Source organism: Anneissia japonica, unplaced genomic scaffold, assembly GCF_011630105.1.
Source record: "Anneissia japonica isolate Jap-2015-1 unplaced genomic scaffold, ASM1163010v1 scaffold287726_len2788222_cov184, whole genome shotgun sequence".
NCBI lineage: Eukaryota > Metazoa > Echinodermata > Crinoidea > Comatulida > Comatulidae > Anneissia > Anneissia japonica.
The window spans coordinates 775,093-790,315 of NW_022705125.1; the positions used below are offsets into that span (position 1 = coordinate 775,093).

The 15,223-nt window shown below is 33.5% G+C and overlaps 2 protein-coding genes and 1 long non-coding RNA gene across 8 annotated transcripts in view; 2 read left to right on the forward strand and 1 right to left on the reverse strand.

Moving 5' to 3' along the window:
* LOC117105286 (protein YIPF3-like) overlaps positions 1-15,223 on the forward strand; it is a 33,955-nt gene that overhangs the window by 14,860 nt on the left and 3,872 nt on the right. For 5 of the 6 annotated variants that reach the window (XM_033246396.1, XM_033246397.1, XM_033246399.1 and 2 more), the window contains one exon: positions 254-758. The exons of the other annotated variant lie outside the window; for it this stretch is intronic. Coding sequence is in view for 2 of the 5 variants with exons in the window: in XM_033246397.1 (XP_033102288.1) it covers positions 254-270 (17 nt within the window). In the remaining 3 variants the exon portion in view is untranslated. Of the gene's footprint in view, positions 1-253; positions 759-15,223 lie in introns of those variants that run through there. 6 annotated transcript variants of the gene reach the window in all.
* Positions 765-2,378, forward strand: LOC117105289. Its single transcript, XR_004444878.1, has 2 exons — positions 765-1,504; positions 2,016-2,378. It is a non-coding gene; the product is annotated as an uncharacterized LOC117105289 (long non-coding RNA).
* LOC117105288 lies at positions 10,949-14,155 on the reverse strand. Its single transcript, XM_033246402.1, has 2 exons — positions 13,718-14,155; positions 10,949-12,162 (listed from the first exon to the last, which is right to left on the reverse strand). The coding sequence occupies exon 2, from the start codon at positions 12,103-12,105 to the stop codon at positions 11,383-11,385; it is 723 nt and encodes a 240-aa protein (XP_033102293.1). The 5' UTR covers positions 12,106-12,162; positions 13,718-14,155; the 3' UTR covers positions 10,949-11,382.

Below are 15,223 nucleotides of genomic sequence, written 5' to 3' on the forward strand. Positions count from 1 at the left end.
TATTTAAGTTCAAGAGAGCCTGAAGTAAATAAGTTCCAAAGTACATTAAAATTATTATATATATCTTTGTTGATTCTGAAATATCAGCATGTTGTTTATAAGCATGTTTGTACTTTTTTCCAGTGCTTTCATAGTACAGTAGTTGAATAATAATGTTGTTAGGGCTTCAATTTCAACAGCCTTTAGGCAATCACTCAATTAATTAAGCAGTATTGAAATACTATATTAAACTCATTTGTCTCTCTATTTATAGTTGTGAACCTAAGGTGAGAGGTGATCATTAGAGTCAGACACAACAAGTGATGCTTTAGAGACATTCAGAAGAATGGAGGATGAACAAACTCAAAGTAGGAATGGATTACTATCAACAAATGTGATTGGGCCAGAATTATAGATAGTACTTGATTGTTTAGAAGTGTATTTACATTCTCTTTGGTTTGTCTTTAATCTCACTTAAGTGTGTTTTTATTCATGTACACAAGTTAACTACTTGTACATACATATATTTTATTTTTAGTAGATACATTTTGTAGATACATTACATAGATAACAACTAATTCTTGGATTCATAAATTAATCTTTGGGTACCAGATTGAAGGTAATTGAGAAACTCCATATAAACCTAATACTTGCCATTGTAGCAAATGACCAAATATTAAATAACAATGAGTTGTACAGTATGTGATTATTTGGAGTTTGCTTCCTAAATTATTTTGTTTCTCTAAAGGTGAATGAATGTACAGTGTAGTCTATTTAGTAGATACATTTTGTAGATACATTACATAGATAACAACTAATTCTTGGATTCATAAATTAATCTTTGGGTACCAGATTGAAGTAAATTGAGAAACTCCATATAAACCTAATACTTGCCATTGTAGCAAATGACCAAATATTAAATAACAATGAGTTGTACAGTATGTGATTATTTGGAGTTTGCTTCCTAAATTATTTTGTTACTCTAAAGGTGAATGAATGTACAGTGTAATGTTACAGCATTGGTTTGCTAGTGATTGAAAAAAACTGTATTATACTTCTTTTATCTGTACATAGATTCTCTTTTCCAATTTATATTTATATAGTGCATATGAGTGCAACAAAATATTATACTTCTTTTATCTGTACATAGATTCTCTTTTCCAATTCATATTTATATAGTGCATATGAGTGCAACAAAATTGTATTAACAATAGTACAGTATGAAAAAGTGTTCAACAAAAAAGAACCCCCAGGCACCTAAACAAAATTATCCTATTATTTTTTCAATCTGTACATAGATTCTCTTTTCCAATTCATATTTATATAGTGCATATGAGTGCAACAAAATTATATTAACAGTAGTAGAGTATGAAAAATTGTTCAACAAAAAAGAACTCCCAAACACCTAAACAAAATTATCCTACTTCATAAAGTAAGCATGGATGTCTGTTTACTCTGAGGAGCTCATCCAATCTTTATAATAATATCCACCTTCCCATGTAGCAGCTGCTAAAAATAACCAAATGTGGTTGCCAGTATAGTTGTTGGCAGCCTGACCAGATGCAGTTTGACTACTGTAGTACCCTCAATATTGACTACTCAACATACTGTAGAATATTAACTATTCTAACTGTCCTAGAATTAAAGACAGACACATCCCGATATATCTCTATTAATAATTAACTACATCTGTACTTGTCCTTAGTAGCTCCGCATACACACTGTACTCTATAATTGTATAATATTTTTTACTGAGAAATAGGGTACCTTTCCTGCGAACTAATGTTACTGCTTTGTTTTACACAGAAGGATTAAATAACGAGGTATGTGTAAAACTGAAACTGTGGCTAAACTATACAGAGCCTAGTAAAAAATAATAATTAGGGCTCCCCTTTTAATATGACCTCTCATCTTCCTTTGTCCCTAGTGGGCTAGTTTTAACTTCTCTTCCGATACCAATCACAATTTAAAAATGTATTTGCAGTGATTGGCCCACAGTAACACGGGAGGTATTTTCAGTAATACTTAAAGTAAAGTGAATTCAAAACAGCCGTAGATTAGTTGTTGAGGAATGCTTTCTACTGTAGGTTGTTCCACTTTATTCCATATTTTGGTTTACACACTAGCTGCCACAGGGGGTTCTGTTCTCTCGGCTACAGTAATTCCAATGCGAGTTATCCCATAGGAAATTTTGTACAAATTTCAATAAGGAATATAAGGGAAAAATATATATTTACTTCCATTCATGCAGTATTGCTGACCTCACAGAGAAGCTAGTAGGTCTAATATTCATTTTTTTTTAATGGTATTGGTAAGCGCATACTACATGGTCTCTATGCGCTATAAGTTACACAAAAGAAACAAACCAAAAACTAAATCCTAAATTCTAACCCAGCGACTATTTCTAGTGTGCATTTTGTTACACAATAAATCAGTGTTGTGGAAAGTTGGATCATTAAAACGTTGGGAGAGGAACAAGGTTTTCAATTATTTATATAGATCCTTTGGGAAAACGTATAAATTAGTTCAATACTGTACTTGCTTGTTTGTACTGTGGCAGCATGGTAGGAGGTATACGTTTTCCTTGTAATTATTCAAGTTTAATGATCATGTACGTCAATCAACTGAAAATGCCTGTTATTGTCATGTTAAAACATGTGTTTTTTAAATGATTTTAACTTGTGGTTTTTTCACACCTACTGTGCCTGTCCACCATAAAAAAAAATCCCAAAGCTTAAATAACTCGTCTACCAGCTACTTTAAAACTGATTTTCGTTCAGTTGTTTCCTTTTAACATCTAGTAGGAAATTAATGGGCTACATACTGTACATACAGAAAGTTAGTTCTGGTGCATAATTTATAGTAATAAAAAAGACAAGGTTTGTATGAACCAAATAATAATGCTGTAACTCACAATTCCTAAAGGTACAGTGTTGCTAAAAAGTAAGAAATGGTAAATTTAATATTCAACAGAATTATGAGAGCAAGGTTGAAAGATGCAGAATTTTTAGACCACATTTATATTTGTCATGTAGTCATATCTATACTGTATACCCCAGGGTACATATTGAAGTATTGTATTTACAGTAATGCATATTAGATTGTAGAAGTTAATAGGGAACTATGGGGCTGTTGTATAGAAAAAGTATTTGGGAAAAAATGTTTGCACCCACCTCAGGACCTCATTAAGAAACTGAATATTGCTGACCCAAGTAAAAGAGTTAATACAGAACCAGAGTTTTCTAAATTTAGAATTTCTAACTTTATGTGTATGAACTCACTCTGCTCTTTGGTTTTAAAACTAAACCTACATCTTCTTAGGTATGATAAATATGGTAGCATTTCTGTTCACCTACTGTAATTTCATATATTTACTGAAGCTTAGTAAATGAGTTAGTGTGAACAATTATATTATAGTGTGTTTATTCATAGTAACCAGCTATTCCTTTGACTCCTTTATAATTGATTGCATGGTAGCATTTTGGGGCTGATAGAAAAAAGTTAGATTATCACTCTTTATCAAAGAAAGAATTAAAATTTTGAATAGCTACAAGATGACATTTTTCTCAACACAAACACAAGCGTTTTGTTTGTAGGAAGTACTTGTTTACTGCAAGTCTGTTGTGTAGTTTCAATGCACTCTCTGCAAGTTCACTCTTGCTTTGTTGTCGCATCTGAATGATACAATAATCTTGTACGAGAACTTGAATATGTGCCATTCATCAATCGACCATGCATTAGCAAATGTAATATTACCATGTCAAAATTTTTTAACACCTTGGAATGATAATTTATAAAGTTTTTCCATGTTCTCTTAAGCCGGGCACTCCACTGCGTCATACAACAGTCGTACAACAAATCTAAATCCGCTCCCTGCGAGCGCTAGACGACGTGATACCGTTTGCTGATTGTCAGTGCCAGTCTGAATGGATCGCCATTTAAAACGATTTGTTGCGCGCGTCGTCGTCACATCAGGCGGCAAACGTCGGATGCAGTGAGTACCCGGCTTTATTAACCATACTTATACTATGGAGGTGAAAAAAAATCATAGAGAGCCACCATGATTAACCATCCCTCTTGTGTATGTGTATGATTTATTCATTCTATGTTAGCACATAATATGCTAAAACCACTTAAGCTATCAACTAAATCATTAGCATCATGGTGGATTTTGTTGTGTTTTACCCAGACTTTATGTCTGCATTTAAAATCCTGTCAAAGTAAAACTCCCCTCCATTGTACAGGTGTAGTAACAATGTTCATGGTTTTGTAAGTTCCCAACTAAGTTTTCGTCATTTTGATTATTTATAATCCCTGGAGGAAGGAATTCAGTTCTTGATGATGTGGTGACCTGCATTCTCTCTATAAGTTTATACATTGTATATTGGTTACCAAGCACTTAAATTGGTTACACTGCCACTTAAGTTCTTGCTGCATTAGGCCCCATAAAAAAACAGTTAAATTATCACCTACACATTTTGCAGTTGTGTTGAAATAAATAAAACTTGTACAGTGATACAGTACACTGCTAATGCTCCAACAATTTGAAATAGAGGGTTCCAGGGAAAGAATATTACAAATGGAAGATCCAGACCACCCTGCCCCACAAAATTTGTTTTGAGTAAAATAAAAACATGTATTTCAAGTGTGATAATCTAAACAACTTTGTGTGGCCTTATTGCATTAAGGTAGAGCTGAAAATTTTCTCCGGCATTGATTTAAAATAGAAGCATAGTTTCTGATGAAAACCTTTTGTTTTATTGAATATAAACATTGTATATCACATATATAAGTTATAAAAAATTATTGTACTGTACATAATAAAAGAGATGGCTATGAATATACAATTTTGTTTTTTATCAATTTATAATACTGACTCAATACATTTTAGAAATTAAATACCACAAACATACTAACATACTGTATCAGCATTTTTTAAACTTAGGCAAGACTTTTTTTATACCTTGTTTTTGGCAAACTTGTTTTTAAAGATCATCAGAGAAGGGCAGCAAAAAAATTTTATTTTGTTTTCTTATTTAGCAAATAGTTTGGCCAAAACATCCAGATAGAGGAAAAAATAAAATTTTATTGGCGAATGTAAACGGTGTAGTAAGGCGCAATAAAAATAAAGACAAACTCTTTTTTTTTTTTTTTCTGAAATTTCCATTTTTCCGTGGCAGCGGGTGCGTTAATTGGCAAAATATAAAACAGTGTGGTAAGGCAGCGGTAGGCGCAATAAAATTAAACACAAACTCTTTTTTTTTTTTTCTGAAATTTCCATTTTTCCGTGGCAGCGGGTGCGTTAATTGGCAAAATATAAAACAGTGTAGTAAGGCAGCGGTAGGTGCAATAAAAATAAAGACAAACTCTTTTTTTTTTTTCTGAAATTTCTATTTTTCCGTGGAAGCGGGTGCGTTAATTGGCAAAAAATAAAATTTTATTTTTATTTGAAATCATCATATTGGCGGGTGGCGGGTTCGCTAACAAGGTATAAAAAAAAGTCTCCCCTTATTTAAGTACATTATTGTTACTGATTTGTAAACCGTAAATCTTTAGTATTACATACTCTGTGTTTATATACCTTTGAGGACAGTGATAACAAGATTACTGTATTATTGTTTAGTCTTTTTCATATTGAATTAAAATTGCTTAATTTGTAGCTCGTATACGTTTCAATTATAATAGCTATCGAAAAATTAGAACTAAATATTTTTTTAACAAATTAACAAATTGTATTGAAACTATACTCCATGCATAGACCCTTAGATTGACTGCCAATCAATTTTACAGATACTGTTTAAAAATACAGTGTAAAGTAACTTGTAAACAGTGGTTGCATTAGCATACACTTATTAGCGGAAAACTGTCGGGAGAGGAATCTCGCACAATAGAAACTCATAGTTACCAACTTGAGAGATTTGAAATGCGCAAGTGTGACTACCCCAGCTGCAGGGAGGGAGGCGACAGGGACCCCGCAGGCGGCCAGGGGCGGATGATCTGAGCATTTTTAAGCTGTTTTATAATTATTTCAATGAGTGTTTGTTGACAATACCGGGTGCATTAACAAAAATGTTATGTACACAAAAATTTCATTAAACAAACCAGAAATGAATAGGCATACTGATCAATTTATAGTGATATGTCAGTGTACGTTGTTATATTTTTAATAAAACCAAATTTTTCTAATTTTAAATACATTTTTCCCTGAATTCGTGATAATTCATTATCATGCATAGACTTGTGCTAAATGTGTGACAAATTTATGATCACATGTGTTTCCACAAAATGTGTTTCATCCAAATCACTTTTAAATGTGAGACCATTCCGCACGATGCAAGATGGGCCATTTTAATAAGTTTTAAGCCCAAAGAATTAATATTCTGACTTGTAGCCAATGAGAAGTTTAATCCATGGTGCTGCCATTGCCTCTATTATACACAGAATAGTTGCATCTGTTTAAAAAATTCATATAGGCTACATGATGAGTGAAATAATAAAAATAAAAACCACTTTGTAAATAGTAATTTAAAGGCTTCTTTCATGGAAGCACACAGATTGAATTAAGGCATATTTCACAGATGAGTAAACATTTTATTCATTTTAAGCAGCTGGTAGCAATAAATGCCTTTGTATTGTTCAGTTTGTAATTACTCATCACTATTGCAGCCCATCTCCTACTAAGTTCTGTACTACAGTATAATACTGTACATTATCAGACTGCTTGAAGTCCCAGATTTAGCGACGGATTTAGAGGGAGGGGGTATGGCCGGGCCGGGCACCCCCCCCCCCCTTTTTTTTGGAAAGTTCCCAAAATTCCTCGGAGGTTGTGTTTGGGTGTCTAGAAAACAAAAAATTTGCCGGGAAAATTGTCCTGGACCCCTTAGGGTAATGTTGTCTTGATCGGCCCCACTTTCGGTGAGCCTTTCAGCCCTCCTTTCAGACTTCCCTGTTGTACTGTACTATGCTGTTTCTCAAAAATCCCAATTTCCTTTAAATTGTAATTTAATACCCCTTTCCAAATTGAAATGAACTATTATCAGTGGATAAATAGCAATATTTTACAATGTAAGCCAAAATAAGCTCCGATAAAGGGGATTCGATTTCTAAAAAATGAAAGTGCAGACTTTTGGCCGTGTATGAACTTCTGTGTGTTGCATACAGGACCCAAAACTAAGGGAATTTTGTAATGAATATCCTCCCACCATCTTCATCCCATCACCAGGTTTCTAAAACCCCTTTTTTGAGTGATGCTCCCTTCCCCTTCGAATAAAACGAACTGCACACTTCCATCAAAATTATGAAATGCATCTACTGTATATACTACAGTACTATCAGAGACATCAACATTGAACTTAGTAAAATCCAAAAAAAAAAAACTTCATCATTTTCTCCTGCATCAATTTCCTAGCTGAACATCCAGAAAACCTTTAATAAATCTAATCATCTTCATCATAAGGTGAATATGCTGTGGTTGCCTAGGAATAGGTTATGACCAGTAGCTCATGTCATTACTGTATCCCTATAAAAAAGAAATCTATAGGAGAAACAGTTTTTTTTTTTGGCCTATCAACACTTTATAACAACTGCTTACTATACATGTGCCATCAAATAACTTTGATGTTAGTAATGAGCTACAGTATTAACAATACCATGAGGACAGAAACAGAAACCAGAAGAATGTGCAATGGGCTTATTGAAAGATCAAGTGTTCAAAGTCTGAGGTAACAACTTGTATCTTTGTACAGTACTGTGCGCATTTCTCCACCCATGAACACCCAGGTGATATGTTTGAATATCCTGCCATTAACATACCCTGTGTTCCATTTTTATTCTTTCCTAAGTACAGTATAAATGTTGTTCAAATATGTTTTTATTCATTATAAATATTGTTAACTGAATGCACACTTAATGTTTTGTTAGGTCAGTTGATTGAATGAATGTGGCAATTATTGTAATCATAGGAAATAGCTTCAAGATGGAAATTTGCTGTAGAATTTGACAGCAATAAACAGACTGCAGTCTTAAATGCAATTATGAGGATTAATTATTAATTGAAATATATAGCATATAGACTTGGTAATAATATACTCTACAGTAGGCTAAAATAATACAAGGTCAAATGTACTTTTTATTACCATTATTAATAATTACAATATATAATTTCAAAATGTAGAAGTAATAATGGAACATATATTTTAATACTAAATTTATTTACAACACCTGCCAATAAATAGCGAGACGATTGCTTGGAAATCACTTCAGATTTTACTGTTGCTGCTTTAGTATCTCACCCTGTAGTTCAAAAACGAAGAGCAAAAATATTTGTCTTATCTTTTGCCACACAATCTAGCATGACTTAATTTTACTTTCCCAATTTTCCTAGGGACTTAGAACCCCATCCTACCCCCACCTCTGTGACCCATTTAGAAAAATTGTTTCAGCTATTCTGTGACTTTTAAATTTGTAGAACAGCTGTCCATTTCGTTTGAAATTAGGCCTTTTACGCAAGCTACTTATTAGGAAACATGGAATAAACAAACTTTTATCGCCTCCACGATAATATGAAGCTGTAATAATAATCTGTGGTGCACATTTTATAAGCTTACTGTTACTGCGACCCTGAGGCAAACACTGATTGCATTTCAAGATGAGGTCTACATTAAGATTAAATGGTGAACTTGTATTTGATATTAAGTAGGTAATCCAAATAATTCTATAAATCCTGTTTTCCTGTTATTACTGTACTCTCAAGAATATAAAATCTCAATGTAAAATAATAATTGACACTTTGGCTCCAAAGGCTGTGACCAGGCCTTGTGCCATGCCAATTTCCACCTTCCCCAACTTTTCCCTCAAATCTCTGTACACTGATAGTGTACTGTAGCTATAGTATAAATACAATATAAAACTGGCATAACAAATAGCAATAAATAATAAAGCTATACATTAATCGTAAAGTATACACATAAAAATATGACTTCTTGCAATATAATGCATACAGATAAGCTTTCTTCTAAGCTTAATATCACTATAAAATTTGAAAACAATACTGTATTAATTGGTTTCATAGCAAAACTATGAGTTGTGATTTTAAATACAAATATAAAATATATCAGATGGTATGTTTATAGACATATTTTAAAGCTAGCGCATAGAAGCAGTACTTTATCATAATTACATACCCCTATACTGTCTAGAGATTAGAAAATGTCAGGTAGGCCTAAAAAATAATAATTTTATAAGCACTGCTCTTGAATAACCACCTTTCTTGAATAAGCACTACATTAAAGCCTCCAAAAATGTGAGCGCTGCAATGCTTAGTAGGTCTATTAAAGTACTACAAGTAGCATACAGCATGTGGACATGATGGATAACGTAGCTTAGTAGAATAATAAGCACGGAAAATGTTGGTGCACTATTTCTACACACACACATGCTAATGCATGTCAAAATTTCCCTCTTACCGATATGGACCATTCATACCAACCAAATATTGCTATAATATTGCCATAATATACAACACCTATCTGTATGAATGTATCATGCACACTGAGAGAGCCATATCGTTTTAGTCATCGCGGACTGAGGGTGTTTACTTTATAAGGAGTAATATTGTGGGAATGCTTACCTGCTTTTGTTTCAGACACACTAAAAAATGCACTGTAACAGGAATATTGCAGTAATATTAGTAACCCCAATATTACAGCTGCGGTTAGTTCTGACCTTTTCATACAGAAGGCATTGTTGGAAATATTACAGCAATATTGTAGTTATGTAGCTCTGTCACTTCAAAAAATTCCTATTTCAAAAGCATGGAGCTCAAAGTATCCATAGCATGACTTAATTATCATTAGCCTTGTGTTTGCAAATATCAATCAACAAAATCTCCAAAAGATTTTCCACTGTAGTTAAATTTATCATGTGTCATAAAAGTTGTCAATACTCCATGAATAACCTGCCATACTAATAACTCCATGGGATAACATCACCATGGCAACTGGCATTCATGGTTTTTGATCTGGCTGAACTATTAAATTAAGATGTCATAAAAACAGATGCAGTTTGTTGGGAAAACAATTTTCAACTTAAATAATACCTGGCACAGAATAATAATAATGATAATTCTTTGCATCTTGAAGTACTTTTGAATATTACAAATGATGACGATGAAACAGAAAAATTACTGAACAGGTACAGTATTGGGAAAATTTTGATTTATGAATTTGGTCAATCCCTTGATTTTCTATGGTTCAGTCTTCCAGTAAACAGCATAAGATTCTCTGTATAGGCTACTGTTAAGTTAATTGAAATAACAAATTATTTACTGAAAAAGAAAATGTTTGCATTGTATAAACCCCCCACCCCCTTCAAATATAAAAACATTTCAGGTCTTAAGAATGATCAATTAATCAACAAGGATTTATATAATATTATACTGCAATATCATGCAGACTCCAAAAAGATTAAGCAAAGCCATAATTCAATATTTTGTTCTTTATTCGAACATCATGATGTGCGAATAAAGAACGAAATGTTGAATCATGGCTTCTCTTAGTCTTTTTGGAGTCTGTATGATATAAATATAATCAGTGGACCACTTGGTTTAAGGATTTATATAGCGCCAATATCCACGGCAGAATGCAATGTTCAGCTTCGCTATGGCAATGGAAGTACTCAAAGATATACTGTCTGGTAAAATCAGGGTGGAAAACACTTTTAAAATTTAATAATTACTCATAAGCTCATAATTGAGAAACTATAAACATTTTAATTTTTAGCTGATTTCAAACTGCCATTAAAATTGATTACCAACCAAAATGGTTTTTACATTTTCGTGTCTGAATATTGCCAGTAATTTACTTAAAAAACAGGATGTAAAGCTCTGTCCATACTATCAAATTTTCTTTCACAAAAAACTGTTGTATGCCCATATATAGTCATGATGTGCCTATATATGGGATGTCATCATGACCATATTTAGGCATGTCACATGTTTTTGTCAAATAAAATGTGATAGTCTGGACAGGGCTTAATTCAAATATTGATTTTTTTTTTAGCTCAACACAGATACCATTATAGGGAGCTTTTGATTTGTTCGACAACGCAACGCGAGAACAGAATCAGTCATGCATAACTATCCTACCACCAGGCATCCTACGTTCTCTGCATTGTAGTTTTGGCCAAATTGTGTCCTAGAATACACGCGACAAGGAGAATTTAACGTTCTCGCAGAATTTAATGTTCTCGCATGTGCAGAAGACTTAGTGACGTCATTACATTATACGTCCTACTGTCTTTATTTATTGTCATTATTGAAACTTTATACCTCCTGACTCTATACCTTGCAATGACTGCTATCAATGTTAATTTTCATAGCAAATTCATGATCAGTTATTAACATTTTTACAAATTACTTTCATAATATTTCTTTTTATATCGCCTCTTGTTTCTTGGATCTTCCTCAAAGTCTAACGAGTTCCTTTGCAAAGCACTGCCATTGGTGCGAACGTTATGCTCCCCCACCTGTGCAGCCGGATTATCATAAGCAGGCGGCGAATTGTACGGTGGCGGAGTGTTTCCTACTAAAGTCCTTCGACTGCTGTCCCCTACAGTAGTTTCAACTGTAATATCCATAGCGTTAATGTCTGAATCTATCTCAAACGTATCAACATCCAAATGCTCCAAAACTACAGCAGATGACGATGTACCATACTTACGGAATCCAGTCAGCTCAACAGAGTTTCTATTATTTGACGATTCCGTGCTTGCCATACGCTTGTATTCCAAATCTTGATGCGCCGTGAGCGTCCCAAACATTTCCTCTTCGTCCCGAGCATTCTTCTTTTGTCTGTGGTTCATTATGATTTCAGGCATTATAGCATCAATGTTCCGTAGCTGCTCTTTGGTCCTGTCTACCAGGAACCATAAGATTAATACTACCAATCCGATTAAGATCCCAGAAACTGAGAGGCAAGCATAAATAACATATTCCTGGTGTGTGTTATGTCCAGGATCATCTTTAGGGAGTGCATTGGCCCTGTCATTGGTCTGAGAATGGACTCCAATTGTTGACAATGACAATAAAAGGAGCAAACCTCTGACTGACTTTTCCATTGTAAAATGCATTTTATATTTTCTTTATCACTCACTCACAATACCGCATCCAAGAAAACTTGTATAATTCTGTAAGAGAGAATGCAAAATAAGTATAGTAAGCCTAATTAGTTTATTTTATTTATTTTTTAATTTTATTTTATTTCGTATTAACCAACAGCGATAACAACCGCCACTGACAGGTTAAAATACATATAAAATTTTTAAGTGTATAGTGTATATATTAGTGTGTATATACTGTAACTGGATACATGTAAAGATACTGTATAAACTCTACTAGACTACCTTACATTAATGCAGAAATAAATATATATTGTAATTGGCAAAAAAGAGCAATTTGTGAGAATGAAAGAAGTTGCCCGGAAGCAGGATTCAAATCCAGGTCACAAAATAATTGGATCCCATTTGAAATGCATATTTGGAAAGCGAAAACTAAAAACTATATGCTCCTGCAAACTAAAAAGAAAATACCATATAATTTTAAGACTGCAACAACAGACTGCTATATACTATTATTTCCTTTACAAACTGATACCAAATTCAACCACCAACTAAGCAGGAAATATAGCACTTCATACAGGAAAGCAAGTATATAACACTGGGTCATAAAAGCGCAAAAACAGACTGTTGGTAAACGACAATACTGTATGTAAAAAATAAAAACAAAAATAGCCTTATTCAGTGGTGACTGCAGAATTACTGAAATAAGAAGGGCACCAGTTTTATATGTTCATATACAATAAGTAAGTATCCAATAATGATAACAGGCGATTTGTGTTGCTGTTACAAAATATTGCAACATTATAGTATTTGTATGCTATTTTGTATTTTTCTATTAAAAATAAGACATCAGTGGCGAAACCGTTATTTGGCATTGGTCTTTATTGTCAAGCCCGTCTCATGTTGTACTCATCTGACATAATTCTTGCGTACAGTGATCAGCATAAAATTTGGATTTGAAAAAAACAACCACAATTGATTAATTAATTCATGATATATTTTATTTGAATTCATCAAAATAAAATTGATAAAAGTATGTAAAATTGCCACAGCTATAGTTTTTATTTAAAAGTTACTAAAAAGCACATAGGCCTATTAGAAATATGTTACATAAGTTTTATGATATGGGATAAAAATACAAAAACAGCAAACATTTATAATTATTGTAATTAAAAAAAACATGAATGATTTAATCTTATTTATGAATATACAGCAGATAGCACAAAATTAAAAATTATAAAACTTAAATAAAATCAATCAATCATTAATAAAATTAATTCCATTATTGATTGTTGAATGAGTTGTTAGAAAAGACAAATTCAGTTTAAACCAAAAATAGGCCTACGTACAACACACCCACAAATTAGTCCAGGCTCATTTAAGGACGGGAAACCAAGAACCGTTTGAGCCACCGGCCATGTCTCTTGGCAGGCTCATTGCTATTCGTGCTATCCGTTACCAGGGAGTTGGTACCTACACCTACCGCACCCACCTCCACAATTCCAGCACGCTTCACCATCATCCAAGCATCCTTCGCCATTCATCCCACAACATCGTCAATAACATGATAAAACTACCTAAGTCAATCTAACAAGTACAGACATAGCAACTTTTACAAACTTACAGTTAACTCCGTTCAGCATCCTAAGTATGTCTTTCCCTCCAAATGTCGCAAATTTAAGTGTTTTCTTCCGCATTGATGCACGCTGTCAACATTCCGATCCAATCTTATTTGGCAGCATCGATGTGCAATGAAGCATGTCTAGTTTACAAAGTGCTCAACACTTAAGCTCAAATTTCGTGGATTTTGGTTTGAACGCCGTTCAAGGTTGCTTTGCTGTACCTCAAAAATCAAAAAGTGGAAAAGTCAAGTGAATTATACAAAAGCAAATTATTATTCTCTTTTCTTTTCATGTGAGAAAAATGCAAATTCGTATTTATAGGGTATTATATTTTTTCTTAGTTTCCTTTTTGGTCACGGGGGTATAAACATAATATCCACGTCTTATACAACGGTTTAATTAAAACAAATATACATTTTATAGGCCTACCTCAGAAAAGTACAATACAAACTCATTTTGACATGCCCTTTATCAAAGTAATATTGAGGGCGCACGTTCATTTATTATAATCATCATTGTTTGGTACCCCAATCGACCATCAATCACCTCACTCTCCGCCCAAGGATCTACCTGTAAGTGTGGACCTACAGTTTTATCAAGTAATAATCAGTTGGTAGCACATTAATGACAAGCTGCATTCACGTCGGATCCGAACCGAAATTCAGACTTGTTCAGACCATGCTTATACGACCGCGTTTCCAATGCGCTGATGACATTCTTTCAAGGCCTAACATGTCAGGTTTTGATCGTTCGGTAGGCCTTACGAATATGAATGTATAGGATATACATAATAATAATAATAATAATAATAATAATAATGTATGATAATGTATGTATGTGTGTGTATGTATACCTGTATTTTGATATTTATGAAACTAACTTCGGCTAATAACAAATTGTGTCCGAAGGAGCACTCTTGACGAAAAGAGGGGGAATCAAATACTGTAGTGTGCGGTTACCCACCCATTAGGTGCTGGTACCGTACCTTCGTTCTTTGTTTTTTGTTTGTTTTTTTTTTTTTAACTTAATTTACATGTTCCCCTAGTCGTCATACAAATTCTGAAATTTGTTATCATCTTTGTGAAATATTGCAAGCCCTATCGGTAGATTTCGTCCCCGGTTTTAAATCGTGATTGCATCAAATTAAGACCTTTTATGCCCAGAATAACATTTTATGCCCAGAATCGAGTCTCACTTGGCTGGGGGCCAGGGAGCCGCCTAGGGCCACGGATATTTGATGAATTATGGCGAATTTTTATTACTTATTTGATAGGCATCGAGTTACTATAATATGACTTCATGTAGGCTATGCTTTCTAATGTTGACATCAGCTTCCAAAACCAAAACATTTTGAATAAAGCAAGAAACAAAGCAATGTAACCATCTAATTTATTTTCAAATCCTCATTCTTGAAAGTTAAATTCTATATTTTGGAAATTTTGCATGAAATCTGTCAACCACGTTGTCACGAGGTTGCTTCACCTATCACGATGTATTCCAACCATATC

Coding starts and splice junctions, on each gene's coding strand:
- LOC117105288 (XM_033246402.1), bottom strand. CDS start 12,105: ATGCATTTTACAATGGAAAAGTCAGTCAGAGGTTTGCTCCTTTTATTG.